This window comes from Oculina patagonica, chromosome 2, assembly GCF_052425735.1.
Source record: "Oculina patagonica isolate OP01 chromosome 2, crgOcupat, whole genome shotgun sequence".
Lineage (NCBI taxonomy): Eukaryota > Metazoa > Cnidaria > Anthozoa > Scleractinia > Oculinidae > Oculina > Oculina patagonica.
This window is the reverse complement of record NC_135759.1, coordinates 25692950-25707717: the sequence shown is the minus strand read 5'-3', so window position 1 is coordinate 25707717 and position 14768 is coordinate 25692950. Positions and strand designations below refer to the sequence as shown.

The window sequence follows — 14768 nt, the reverse complement described above, 5'->3', positions numbered from 1 at the left end:
GGGAAACAAGCGCAAGTCTAGCTAATGTACGGCCCGAAAATTGCCACAAATGAATCAATTATGACAATTTGTTAACTAGTCAAAAACTCTCTTTAGCATGGAAATGTAGACATTTGCCACTGTACGCTTTCCAGCCCATAGTTCAACTCTTTTGTACATGTGTATGTCTTTTTTTGCGACCTAAAAGAGAGAGTGCTCTTAGGTCGTGAATGTTTTGTGCTAGTTACTTGGTGTGAGTCACACTCGTAACTAGCGGGACACACAGGGGGATTGAAAGGATGGAAAGACAGAAAATTAGCGATCAAATATGTGTTGAAAAAAAGTCCCCCCTTCCCTTTCCATCGAACCCTTTCACACCTCGCATTACCAGCTGGCTGATCCGTCAAATATAAAAATAAAATAAAATTATACCGACTTCTTGGATACGAACGCGGGATTAATTAACTCGCTTTTCCTTTCAATTCCTTCAATTAATTGTTTAAATCTATGCACTAGATAGTAAAATGTGACAAAGGAAAAATGTGGATTTCGCGCATAAATCCTACACGGGGCTTCGTCAAAAAAATAAAAATGAAATTAGGAAAATTAAGTAGAACGCCTTTGATAATAACCAGTAAAAGCCGGATTCACTTAACACCTGTCTTTAATGGCAAACAGTGTGTATTCTTAAACACAACCTTTCATCTTCGACGAAGCTTTCTATTTATGATTTACGTATGTATGGGACCAGTATATTTATTATGTTTTTAGTTCTACAAACATTTATACATCTATCAAATCGTACTTTTTACTAAAACCAATTTTTTTATCATTGAGGCCGGTGGCAAAAATTATAGCTAATATTTTTCACTGATTTTTACGCGTTAATTTTATTTGACATTTGAAAACCTATTTTTGTCGGCTATATGCAAATTTGAAAAGTGGCTATGAAATTTTAATAGCTTATGATTTAGCTTGTGATTTTATGAGAAATTAAATCTATTTAATCCAAAACATACCCCATGCCGCATTAGTAGAATTAACAGCTAAATCTTTCATCGTATAAACAGCTTTCGCCCTTGTAATACCCATGTATATATATCTGATTGTGTAACCTAAAGGAACAAGGCAGCAAAATGCTTCGCTAGATCACCGCTGTTGAGGGTTTTTGTCTTAAAGAACTATATATTAGCTGTAAAGCTGTCCGATCAGCAAAAGCCCATATCTCGGCCGTTTTTAAGGTTGAATCCACTCAAATAAATTAAAATATTTCTGTGCTTTACACTGTATTGTTTTCAATCCACCCTTTACAATTTACAAGCAGTATAACTTACATTATAACTTACATTATAACTTACATTATGGCAGAACCTTCGAATGTATATTATATACAGAGTTCTAAGGGATAGTTTTGAAAACTACAAGTAAATCAGATAATAGAATATAATTTATGCGGCGCCAGAAAACTTTTAACCGAGAAAAAGTTGTATTCATATATATTTTTTTTTTTTGATTGAGTATCCGCTTCAGTTTTGGATTTGCACTTTATAAGTCCCGCGAAGACAGCCGGGTTTCAAGTAGTAATTATAAGATGTATCCGTATAACGGTGTTCAGTTTTTTGAAGCTCTCGAGGCCTTCGTTAGATCGGAACACGATGATCTTCGTTCTTTTGTGCTCAAAGCATTGCGACTGTACTTTAACGGTTGATTGAGAGAAACGCCGAACAAATTACACAAATTGTTTGGCTCGCCACTCATGACGCTTTTCGGTCGTTGCGGCGTTGTTAAAACTAAGTTCAAATTCCCGTTATCTTTTCCTGGGACAGCTAGCTCTTTGACGTGCAGTGTAACTCCTTTTTCTTGGGGATTGCCTCGGTCCAGCGCCTTTCCAACTGCGTTTTTAGCCAGCGTTTGCGAAGTCGATGTTTTCAAATTAGCATTTACCAGCTTCCCGGCTTCACCGTTGACATAAAATTCATATCTATTTGGTTTGACACTTTCCGTCGCCATCACTTTGCTTCCTGTAGCGTTTTTATCAACTTGGTCTGAATTCATTTTTCGTCGTAGATTCTTAAAACCAAGAACAGCTTACTGGCCCAGCTAACTAGAGATAAAGCGATGCTTTCAGCTGATAAATTAAGCAAAGAATCGTAAGACCTTGAAAAACAAAGGGCATCGGCGATCCAACCGAAGCCTAAAACTTTCGGGGCCTTTAAGTGCGTCACACGGCAGTTATACTATTGCAGCCAATTGCCAGAAATTTCCGCACCAAGGCAAGAGGCCAAATATCCAGTCTTCCCATGTTGTGACGATCTAGATATCCGGCCATAACTCATTGCAGCTTAGACGTCAGTTCAGGACATGTTTCTTTGTAAACAACTGAGCCAGGAGGCAGGACTGTTTACATTACAAGCTGTGTTCACACAAAGCCAAACTACTTTGTTGAAGTAAAGTACAATGGAGTAGAAAATCCAGGCTTCGTGTGACGCAAGGGATATGACGTCACAAGGCAGGTGTTTAACAGAAACGAGCCTTTTTTAGATCTGCACTTGTTATATTGGTGTATATCACATTCGTTTTGCATAAAGGGGGCTGCAATCTATAACAGAAAAGCAGCCAATGGTGAGATAAGTTTCTCTTGATCACAGATTTCCAATTTCTGGTCTAAAACACAAGGGCTTATGAGGGTAGCGCGTAATAGCGAATGAAGCTAAGTCAATCTGTCGCCCTCATTAAAAAAAATGGATTTTAAAAATTAAACACAGAAACCATATAAACATACAATGTATCAAGTGTATGAATAAAAAGTTCAAACTGATTGCTCGCGTCTTTTCAACCAATTATAAGATCACCAGGCGCTACTGAGCAAAAAGTAAGTACCTTGTTAGCATTTGCCCAAAAGGACACGTGACCACACTTAACCCGCACTCTTCGCCTGCCTAGTGGTGCTTTTATCCTCTCGATCCTACCTAATCACAGGTTACAGTCAGATGATCTTGGCATGGTACTTGGGGCTCACTTGATCAAGTCGTACCCAAATTCGCAGTCAGCCAATCAGAAGCCTTGTCTACTGCCATGATTTTCTGCGACATTGCCGTTTTTGTTGGCCCGAATTTGGTTACGGTAAATAGCTAATCGTAACTTTTTGGTACCTATATTTCGGCGGTACTGTCAACTCTTTCTTAACGGACACCTCCATAAGACGGACACCTTCAAAAGACGGACACCTGGTGTTGGTCCCGTCCCTGCCTGGTCCCTGCCAGGTGTCCGTCTTAGAGAGAGTTGACTGTATATCAAACAAGTTTGGTCTAACCATGGGTATTTTAGCTCGACTGCGTCTCGCCAAAATAGGAAGCTGATGGGCTCGACCAAACTCGCATGATATGCCCCGGATATAAGCTTTCACACAATGTTCAGCTTTGCATGCATGGCATTGACATAAAATTGAATAGTCCATTTTACAGTTGACTGCTAAGTGACCTGGCCTTTGAATGGTAGTGAGGCTGGAGGTGACCTTGCATTGATACAAACCTGTCTGCTTTATTATGTAAATCCAAACTAGTTAGCATAAGAACAACATGATTTACACAACAAAGGTAGTGAGGTCTGTATCAAAACAAGGTCACCTTCAGCCTCACTTCCATTCAAAGGCCAGGTAACTGAGCAGACAACTGTAAAATGGCCTATTGAATTATATCCAATATATCTTTTCCAGTTTTTTGAAACAAAATTGTACAATTTGTTTTGTCCATAAGCGTCATTGTATCAATTTCCGTTACTTTGACTTTCTAAGAAAATGCTAACTCCAAGATGGTGGCTTCAGATGACGTCATATGACGCCATATTACGTCACAGCCAACAAAAACTATGTCATCTTGTAGAGTAAACTAAGGGCTTTCAACTTAGTGCAAAATAATTTCGTTGCGCATGTTAATAAACGAAAACCTTAGGTCTCCCCCCACCGTTATACCACGGTGGGGGTTATAAATTTGCATGTATGACCGGGGCTTCAAAAAAATATATTTTGACAACCCTGCTCAGGAAAACCAGATATCAGAGGCGATCAACGTTTTCTATTCAAGAAGAAATCTACCTTTACATTACTTAAAAAATCTCGATGATTTGGTAAGTGCAGAATGCAATATGGAACAATTGAAAGTACGATGTTTTATATATGTTCGTGTTTATTTGCTTTATTTTACTTTCGGAAAAACTGTTCACAGGCTACTTGTATTCTTTCCCAGGTGTTCCTTACGCTAATCTTTGCAAACGTAACACGACACTTTTGTTCGTTTGTAACAAAATACTTTTGTCTTCCTTGAAAATGCGATTAACATGAAACTTTTGTTTTTTGTTTGTTTTACGGCGGCATCGATGACATTTGTTTAATTTAATTAAGTTACGGTTCAGACTGCACGAAAGACGATTCTCAAAAACTAAAGAAACAAATCTAATCAAAAAACATATTTTTCGAGAGGTTTTTTAAAACGCAGTACAGCTGGGATATTTGTTTCCTGGTTATCAGGTGTTCACGCCGAAAATCCTGGTGCAAGTTTTTGCATACCTAATTACGAAAGCACTGTGAAAGTCTCAAAATCTAATTTAATTAATTTGCGGTTTTTACTTGGCGCCAAGAAGTCTGCAGGAAGCCTACCGCAAACACGCAATACAAGCGATGTTCATGATAGTTCCAGAAAACAACGTAGACTAATCTGCGCATGCGTTTGGTGTAAATTACGTTGAGTAGTACCACAAGGAGAGCAAAGGGTTTTCTGAAACAAATATATACGTTTGAGATCATCATATGAAAGTAACGTAGATGTGCTCCAGGTTTTACCTAGGGGTACGGTCAGGTGCTCCCCACCCCCACCCCCACCCCCTCCACAAGGAATAATTAATTAATTGATATTAATTAATTAATTGGTGATTAAAAGTTTACACTGTAGCGCTTTAGGGGTTTAGCGGACGACAGCCCCACCAAACCATCACAATAGTGCATTCTGCACTAAAAAGTAGCCTCTCAACAACTCTCACCAGTCAAGCTATCGCTTCAATTGGCCACCTTTGCCACAGTTTTTTCCTGGTGAATCTGCTCTCCCCTCCCTCGGGGGAACTACCCTATAAAAATGACGGGGATGCTCATCGTGCCTTTGAGGGGGTAACATTCGTGGATTGGTACCACCTAGGGTGCAAAAAAAACCTGAACTGAACGCCGCTAGAGTTGTCGCGGTATCTTTTATGCGCCTTTAAAGTTATCGATCTGAAAAAAATATGAGAACGGTAATGCACTTATTATGGAAATAACTTTTATTTTTGAATAAGTAAAAAAGGCCATCAAGTTATTAAATTGCCAGTGTCAGTGCCAGTCAATTTGTTTTTTAAAAAAAGTTGGTACCTCTTTTGGGTGAAAGTGAATTTGGGCCACGCCCACAAAAATAATGAGATTTTGGTACCTTTCAGGGGCGTTTTCAAGCACTTTCGTCATTTTTAAAGGGAGTCCTTCCCCCCGCCTCCCCTCCCTTGCCCAAACTGCTTCCCGTTCACAAGATTCCAGATTGAGAAAATATTTTCAGACCCAGTGAGCGCAAAATCCCCTCGTCTCCTATTAGGGAGCTGGCAACAAGAGAGGGACATCTGAAATTCAGGCTACTCGTCTCCATCTCTAGCAGCTTTGCAATCCTTCAAATTTGCTTGCAATTTTCTTCTTTTTTTGGACTTATCCTGCTCTGTTTCATTAACACCTGTCTGTTTGACATGCCATAAGGAGATATTTTAAGACCATCAAGTTACTTGTGCTCCCAGTCATGCACTGACAATCCAGGAACTGATTTAAGTGGAACAAATGAAGACAATAACACAATTAAAATACATCTCTTTTAATTAGTAGTATGTTATCAACTTTATATTAACTTTTTGTACTTTCAACATATATTTACTTTTCCATGGGAAAAAAATTTCTCTGCAAAAAGGAAACACAGATCTACAATTCATACTCACATAATTTACATAATCTTGATATATTATTATTAGTAATCTTTACTTCATAACTCCAAACTCCTTCCATCAAAACCTTGAATAGTTTCAAGACTCTGGTCATCTATAAATAGTTATCACTTTTTTCAACAACAACAATAATGTCCCAAACTCCTAAACTACAATAAAAATAAATAAATCCTATTATATATCAATCTGGACAAAGAAACAAATATATTAGATACTTAATTTGATGTAAAAGAATTAGGAAACTGACAAACTAAGCATGCAAATGAATGCAGTCAACTCTCTCTAAAACGGACACCTTCAGGACCAGCTCCAACTGTCCGTCTTAGAGAGGTGTCCGCCTTATAAGGAGTTTAGTTACAGTAAAATGACTGAAAAACGGCAGGGACGGGACCAATGCCAGGTGTCTGTCTTATATTTATGGAGGTGTCTGTTGAGAGAGTTGACTGTTTATATGATTATTACCAAGTTCTGACTTTAAAATCCAAAAGTTATTCAAACTCTTTATAGTAAATCATGTCTATGAAAAGTGAATGTTTCTCACTTCTCCTCAGTAACTTGCATGTGCACAGTGACTTACAATGGAACAATGTCTGCTTAGAATCAAAATAAAATGAGAACCTACAAAATTAGATAAGATTCAAGTTGAATAAGTTGACTGTTACATATAGGTTAAGTAAATAGTTTTCTTACTAATATTTATCTGGCATTAAAAAAAGTACATGCAGGATCCAGTTTTATAAGTTACAAAAATATAAAGCCTTCAGTTTGCAAGTGAAAAAATAATTATTATAAGTTTAATCATCATAATTTCAACTACAATTTACTAAACAACAGAAAAAGGTTATGGTTTTTGAACAATGTTTTAAATTGCTGTCACTTGCATACTTTGTTGATTAGGAAAACATTTTTATCACATATTTTAAAAAACTTTAATAATCAATCAATCAATAAATGCAGATATCTAATACCTGCCTCATTCCCACAAACATTAACAATAACAGTAATTACTATAAAGTCATGTATAGGTCATCCTCAAGTGGAATCATAGCCATCATCGTCATCATTATCACTTTCAGGATGTTCAGGGAACTGCACATGAATTCTCTGAACAAAAGTAATAAATGTCTTACACATGGGACAGTACGGAAGGTGGCGTGAACAGTTCTCGCAGGCACACACGTGTCCACAAGGAGAAAATGCTGTGTTGATTTCAGAGTCCATACATATCTGGCAAGTCCAATCATCACATTCTGAATCATTGGAAAAATAAACCCTTTGCCAGCTCGTCACAGTACAGTCACACACTGGGCACACAGTTCCATCCTTGGCACAATCTCCGCAATAAACCAGGTGGCCACATGGTGTGAAAAGTGTATTGGCTTCTTCAGAGTTGCACTTAGAGCATGTAGATGCCCAGTCATGTCTATACACAGTGTCATTATTCTCATGAACATTTTCATAGTGAACATCATAAGCTTGACGTCTTGTATGCTTGACGTCTAAGTGGTAAAGTTCACCTGATGGGGTCTTGGTAAACCACTTGGCTGGCAGGGCCCAACAAGGAGTGGATAGTAAGTAGTGATTCAGAACTGATTGCCGCACTTTACTAGAGTAGAAAAACAGCTGGTGCTCCATGACAGCCTTATGGATTGCCTTTGCAGCATCACCACTGGCTAAGAAGAAGTGGACGAAGTTTAACTTGCTGTTTTCTGACACTTTCTTCAACACAACAATCAGTCGCTCTTCAGACAGGTTCATTTTCATGATACTCTCAAACCCAATGCTGTGAGAAATAAGAAAAAAATTGTGTTGTTACATTGAAGCGAAGGCATTTTTTACAAACTTGCAATTATTATTTACTGTGCTAGGTTATTGGCAAGCAAGCAGGCAAAAACAAGGGAGGATAGACCACAAAAAAAAAAATAACTCTAGTATCAATGTAAACCAAAAGGCATCAATCTTTCACTGGATTTTATGAAACCCATTTTTAATAATCAGATTTCATCTGTTTAGTTATAGATAAAAATCTTTGAAGTCTTATCAGGTTACAAATAAGATCATTGCAAAATTACAAAAATTGGCCTTCCCAGAAATGTGCAGTTCCAGAAAATATCCATATACTGACCCAAAGGAAGGTCATTGGAAATTCTGAGCAGGTGAGGGGTCTCAAAAGCCAAACTTCATAAAGGAAAGTATGGGGCTTAACTGGTATTTCCAGAGGGGTGGGGGATTTAAACCAAAAAAACCTTCCATGGTAGGATTATGGATTTTTTCTGGAACAACACAATACAATGTACATCCCCTTCTCTGAAAAGAAAACATCCAAATCGTAAACACAAATAGACTTCCAAAAAATGATTCCTCCCATCCCCTAGCTAATAAAGTCTGCATTCAAGTGTACTGGCCCATCAAGATGATGCTTATCTGGGGTTTCCTACCCCCCCCCCCCCCATCCCTAGATGGAATGCTCGTCCATCACTAGGCTACCCCAGTATTTAATATGCCCCATACCCATATCTGCACCTTGGTGGAGAGAGCAGTTTTTTTTTTTACTTAAAAGCAAAACACAATGACCCCAGCCGAGCTACAGCCCTGTTCACTCAATGCAGACTCAGTCTCACTTAGACCTAGTTAAGAAGCAGGAATGTAACTAAGAAAACAGTAAGCCAGCTCATCAACAAGCCCAGCTGTTTTTCTGGTTTGGCAGCTCTAAAAGTTTACCTAAGTCTTTGTTTTCATATGAAACTGATTTCAGCCGGATTTAAGTTCTCTTTCAGCCAGTGAAATTAGCTGGCCCTTAGCGACAACCCTAAAGAAGCTATATTTTTCTTTTTATATTGCTGCATACATGTATGAACAGCATTCAGAGGCTTTTGATGTTCATTTGGTGTCATTTTAAAGCTTGTTTGAGTCCATGATATTCATATTAATGTTTAAAAACCCAGTAAGGGTTTGAAAAACCAAAGTGTAAAAAAAATCAAATTTAAAGGTTTGAAAAGTCCCACTGGATATAAAGTAAGAGGTAACAAGGGCTTCTGTTTTCTACTCCCTTTTTTGGAACCATATTTGACCCTTATTAGTAACCCTACATACATGCGCAGTTGCTCTAAATGGCGATTAAACCAATTAGATGCAAACTGCAAACCAACATTTTTTCTGCTCTGGTTTGTATACACATGTACATTGAATGATCACATTGGTTTGACTGCTAACATCTTTGAAAGCAAAAGCACGAATTGCTATATTGAGGCAATTTTTTTGAACACAAGCTTTATTCATTTATTCGTATTGATCTTGGGCATTTTCAACTTGATAGGGCAAAAGATAAATTTAAACAAAAGGTAACATGAACACCAACCCCTATTTAAGTAGATGGTCAGATACAAGTGTGATAACACACACAAGGTCAGAAGCACCAATAAGATGAGCTAAATTTAATGAAATTTATTCAAGGTCAAACAACAATAGATCCCAAAACTACTAATCACTCCTAAATAAACATTCCCTGACAAAAAAATGTAAATCTGGTTTTTTGATCAGACTTTGGTTTCTTATACACCCATTGTTCTCGTCAAATGGAAAGGTCTGGAGCAAATATAAGAAGTCAAGGCTAATTGGCCCTTATCTCTATGCATACATAAGTGCAAAACCACAACAAACTTTAATTATGGATTGTGACCTTTAAACATCTCAGTACCAAATGTACAAAATAAATTTAAATATAAAGCTAACTTACGTTTGCTTGAGCTTCCCATGAGTTCTTCTCTCGTAAACTTTCAATCCACCACTTCCCACTGCAACTAAGACTTTCTGTCCGCTTGCCTTGGCCTTGAAAATTTCTGCATCATAGAGCTCCTCCTTGGACATGACATTGAGAAATGCATCTCTTGCAGATGTCGAAGACATCCCTTCTAGCTTCTTGTGGGCTTCAGCTATTTTTCTTTCCATATCTTCCCTGCACCAGGGTGAAAGAAACTGCGGGTAGCTTCTAGGCGTGTTCGAGTACAAATCTCCGTACTCGACCTGGGCCATTAGAGCACACAATTGAACAGCCTTGTCCTGCATCAAGCTAAACTTTCCTTCGGCTATTTGCTTTTTTAGACAAAGATAAAACTGGTGCCTGCAAGACAGAAATCCAACGCTTTACTTTCAAAGATCAAAAATTCGATCAAGGCTCGCAATCAACGAGCGACTGTCACAAATTTCATTTGTAACGAACGGCTATTTATAGATGCATTTTTCACCTGATTGCAATGCACAATTTGGCTTTCTCCGAGAAAACCCAGCACAAGTTTCAAAGTGAAATCTTTTAGCGTTTCAAATTCGCACAATAGAAAAGCTTGAGCAACTCACCTCGTTTCCTCCTGTTGAAGTTCTTGTGGTGCAACGAAAAATTTAACGTCGAGGCGAAGCCGATGAGGTTTTCCAGGCAAATGAGGGCGAAGCTGAGTCGAAACTGGATTTCTTAGATTTAGCCAGACGCTGATATCATTAACAGTGTGTCGAAGACCAAAATAATTTTTCTCCTTGATTTCCAGCTTCTCACAGACCTAAAGAAAACAGTACAAGGCATTAGCGAATAATAAAATGGCCGTTCAGGGAGAAATTTGTCATCAAAGTACATTTGCAACTTCAGCGTTTCTAGAGCTTCTCACCTTATCCAGAACTTCTTGTCCGAGTTTGTCCCCAGTTAGAACAAATTCATGTCCCTTTCCGTCGGGCTCCAAGACTGTAAACTTCATATTTTCTGCTTGTAAACGGTCGAAATCCAAGAGCGGTTGAAAAAACTGTCTGAACTACAACGAGTAGATTTTCTAAATGCTGTTTGGCCGGTCTTTCCAGCTCGCGAGGAAAAAAATTTTTCTTGTACACAACAAAAACATGTTCATAGCGGTTTGAGCTGGCTCAGCCAATCAGAGAGCTCAAAATCAAAAGGCGGGTTACCAAGCAGCAAAACTTGCTAGACCGGATATATCCTGGATGTGACCTTCTCACAAACCGGAAATCAGTTTCCAAGATTATGTAACACAATCTTTCGAGACAGGCGAGGGAAAAACAGTCTAAACAGGCTCAGTAGGCGCCTGTTTTAACTATGGCCGTAAAAAAATAAGTTTAAAATTATCTGAAAGAATTTTTTCTTTTAATTACCTGTCAGCAAGGACAGTTTTAAAAATAATCTACGCCGAAATCCAGAAAAGCGGAGACAGGCTATGCTTTCTCAGAAGTTTGTAGCGCCCCGATAACAACTTCACAACCGAAAGGAAATAAACATCTTCCCCTTGAAAAAGACGTTACAATTTGCATTAAATATACAAAGAAAATTGCCGCTTCAGCAAAAATCTGCCATTGTTTTACACGCGCAGTTTTGAGGATCATATGTGACCCACGTGTACCGGAAGTCACACGTTACCGTGAAAAAGTGGCCTGACTTAAAATTTGCATATTGTTTTCCCTCTGTAAATATTTTTCTCCTGATTTTGATCATTTATATCCTCGTGCCCAATCAGTCAAAACGACACGACAACAGCTTATTAAAGCAAAAAGTGTTGTTGAAAGCCCTGCTTGAAGTAAGACCAGAACGTGAAATGATTTTATGAAGAAAAAAGAGATATATTATGATTCACAAGCAAACTGAAAGACATGGGACGCGTCCGTGCTTGTTTGTTTGATTTATTCATAAATGCTGTTGTCGTTGTATTGTAATGCAAAATGAAAGCCGCTTGGCAGAGTATTTTGTTGTCGATCAGTTTTGTTTCGGTCTAAAAAAATCCTGGAAGCGATTCGAAACCTCGTCCAAAAAAGTCCCTTTGCAGTTTCGCAATAAAAACTTCCCCCCGCAACCGAAATCAGGTGATGCCTGGTTTCTCGACTTTTCAGTTTTCCAGTAATGACAGCCTCTCCCAGCTGCCTTTCAAATTATAATGACCTCTTTCGTTGAATAAGCTCAGTGTTCCAAGTGATTAGATAGTTTCTTCTTATTGTTTGGCGTTTTTTATCATAATTATTTTTTGTCAATCATTTGTATATTAAAGCTCCAAAACAGTGAGCCAAAAAGAATTTTATTTTTACTACGAGTGTCGACTCTCTCGAGGTCAAATGTTAGGTAGCCACCGTGTAGACGACGGCACTTTAAATATAATTGCCCCGATCGTTTCTATCGCCTCTGTCACTTCAAAACGTTTTCTTGCGATCTGGGCGATTATGTGAGAACATTACACAGACGATCGCTTACGACTCACTTGAAATTGAACGAACATTTTATTTGTATTGCCAGGAAATACAATTTTAAAAAAGTCAGAAAACTGATCCGGCATCCATTTTTGAGTCTAATGCTTGCGTGCGCTTTGCGCATGCGCATTAGACTCTTTGTTATATGAAAAAAGCTGTTAGCAATCCCAAGGGAATGGTTCGGGATCGATAATCGTTCGCTGTAATGTAGAAAACAATGATCAGCTGCAAGAACGGACTCCGTACGGACACGCACGATTAGTTTCAATTAAAAACAGCCAATCAGCGACACGTGTTCCCACGCATAATTAAAAGTTCTTTCTCAAGTCACGATTATTCAACACTTGAACAGGACGAAATAATTTTCCAGTTAAGACATTTGTAAGCTTTTTGTGAAAATAAATCTTCGTTTTCAGTTCAGTTAAGCACTTGTGTTTTCGTCTTGCTTAAAAAGCAAGACGTCTTTGAGAAAAAAATATTTCGACGGCGACTCGCGTTTATTTACACAATGCGACCAAATATTTATTTTGTTTTAAAAAATAGAAAACTTTACCTCGGTTTTTGTATTTAAGTCATTCGAATTTTGACCAATTTTTTCTTTACAGTGCAAACAAAAACCTTCAAAAATAAAAGATGTACATGGATAAATGTAAATCAAGTTACGCGACTAAATCAAAATGCGTTTGTTTGGCCGCTTTGCAGTATTACACTGTCCCGGCCTTTGCCATACACTGAAATCGAATTTCATGCTTTTACGACTCTCAGAGATCTTAAGTTCTTCTTACAGCTAGAAAAATCATAAAATGGTTACATTGATATGGAAGTGATGATTCGCGAAATTTGTACATCATGATAAACAGTCTTCGCTCCTGTGTATGGTAGCTCGATAATAATTGCCTAGTTTCCAGCGTTCAAAAGGTCATCATTATATTGACGTGAGCATTTACACCCGTTTTTAGGAAAATCTGTCACTAAGTGCTTACAGTACAATGGAGTAACAGTCACTATTTCAAGTGCTTTTATTGCAAAATCTGTTTCAAGAGTCATCATCAAAATGGTGAAAAATCTGAAAGAAAACGATGTGAAGTTCTTCAACCCTTGTTGTAATGAACATGCTTTTTGTAAATCGTCACGCAATCTTGTCCAAATGTTTAATCGTTTCTGCTTTTACGGACAATACGGAAGAAGTAACATAAACTCCTGTTCATACTTTAAATTTTGTGAAGCATATAACATTTATGACTGTTTCGTTTTCATCCATAATCATACACGATGCCCCTAGCTTGCTATAAGCATTTTAAATTAAACTCCCGAACACAAACCTCTAACCAATTTTAACCGGCTTACGAAAACCGCGCAATCTGTATCACTATGCCATACGGCATTAGACTCATGTCACCCTTGGTGACCTATTTTTAAAGAACTTTTTAGGTCGACTATGCCGAGTTTTATTTTGTTTTCATTTGGGGTGGGGTGAGAGGATCTTACATTTAACGCTAATAAATTGACCGAAACAAAGTTTAGCGATTTTCGCCCGACTTCGCCAAAAACGCTAAATATTAGTAGCTGCTAGCAATAGTAACCTGTATGCTGAAAATACAGCAATGATTCACTACACCATAAGTAAAATTTATGGATACATCGGTATTTTATTTATAACGTAAACGCAAATGATCCTTTCATTGGGACAGTCAGTTATCATTCAGTAAGAGGAAAGGGGGATGATTTCCATAACAAAAGTGACGGATTGATGGTCGTATGTAGCAGTTAAAATTCGTGGTTTGGTAGTTAGTGTGTGTTCAGAGACTGAATTGGTGCCTCTACGAGATGAAAATGAATACCTTTTAGGGGTACGTTCAAAATTCCCGATGATCAACCCCGTCACCCTCCCCCCGGGAAGAGTTCCCAGTTTCTGGAAATCCAGAGGGAGTACTCCCTTACATAAACTTTATAGGTATGTGCGGCGCCGAAGGGTATTGTTTTCGAGCCGTTTTGCCACTGTCTGAAATGTATGGATTTTGGCCATTTATTTTGCTCTGTAATAAGGTATGGTTCGTGCACTCTGGTCAGTGTGAATTACAATTTTTTGGAAGAAACTTATTTTATGATTGTTATTATTCATTTCTTGAGAAGTAATAACTTGTATTAAACCCATCTTGAATGTCTACGCAAACCAAAGTAGTTCCTGAGTAGGGTCTAGTCTGAAATAGGGAATCGATTTTGGGTCAGGTTTGAAATAGGGTAGGAAATCTCGTATATTTTGGTCTGAAATAGGGAAAAGGTTTCAGGAAGCTTCCTGCACTCCCCTGGCCGACAGTATTCCCCTGGGGGGGGGGGGGGGGGTGGAGGGCTGGAAATTCTCTTAATAAATTATAAGCAGTCAGTATGAAGATTATGATAATTATTTATTGAATCAGAATAATCAAATTTCTTGTTACACAACAACGTTTCAATCATTCGAGTATAATGATAATAAAACATAAAGTCTTCTATCCCCTTCAGCAGCTTTTAACATTTCAATGCCGTTGGCGCCACGTAAAAAGAGATGAGGGAAAAAA

General features: G+C 38.1%; 1 protein-coding gene and 1 long non-coding RNA gene across 2 annotated transcripts in view; both read right to left on the bottom strand.

The window, feature by feature from the left end:
- The window catches only part of LOC144643800 (uncharacterized), a 73012-nt gene that overhangs the window by 24826 nt on the left and 33418 nt on the right, over positions 1 to 14768 (bottom strand). The window lies entirely within an intron of this gene.
- Positions 5835 to 10850, bottom strand: LOC144643773 (E3 ubiquitin-protein ligase MYLIP-like). The gene is made up of 4 exons (XM_078503119.1): positions 10638 to 10850; positions 10336 to 10532; positions 9719 to 10102; positions 5835 to 7765 (listed from the first exon to the last, which is right to left on the bottom strand). The coding sequence occupies exons 1-4, from the start codon at positions 10722 to 10724 to the stop codon at positions 7015 to 7017; spliced, it is 1419 nt and encodes a 472-aa protein (XP_078359245.1). The 5' UTR covers positions 10725 to 10850; the 3' UTR covers positions 5835 to 7014.

Coding starts and splice junctions, on each gene's coding strand:
- LOC144643773 (XM_078503119.1), bottom strand. CDS start 10,724: ATGAAGTTTACAGTCTTGGAGCCCGACGGAAAGGGACATGAATTTGTT. Junction 10,533..10,637: donor GACAAGAAGTTCTGGATAAG/GTGAGAAGCTCT, acceptor TGTTTTCTTTAG/GTCTGTGAGAAGCTGGAAAT. Junction 7,766..9,718: donor CATGGGAAGCTCAAGCAAAC/GTAAGTTAGCTT, acceptor TATTTCTCACAG/CATTGGGTTTGAGAGTATCA.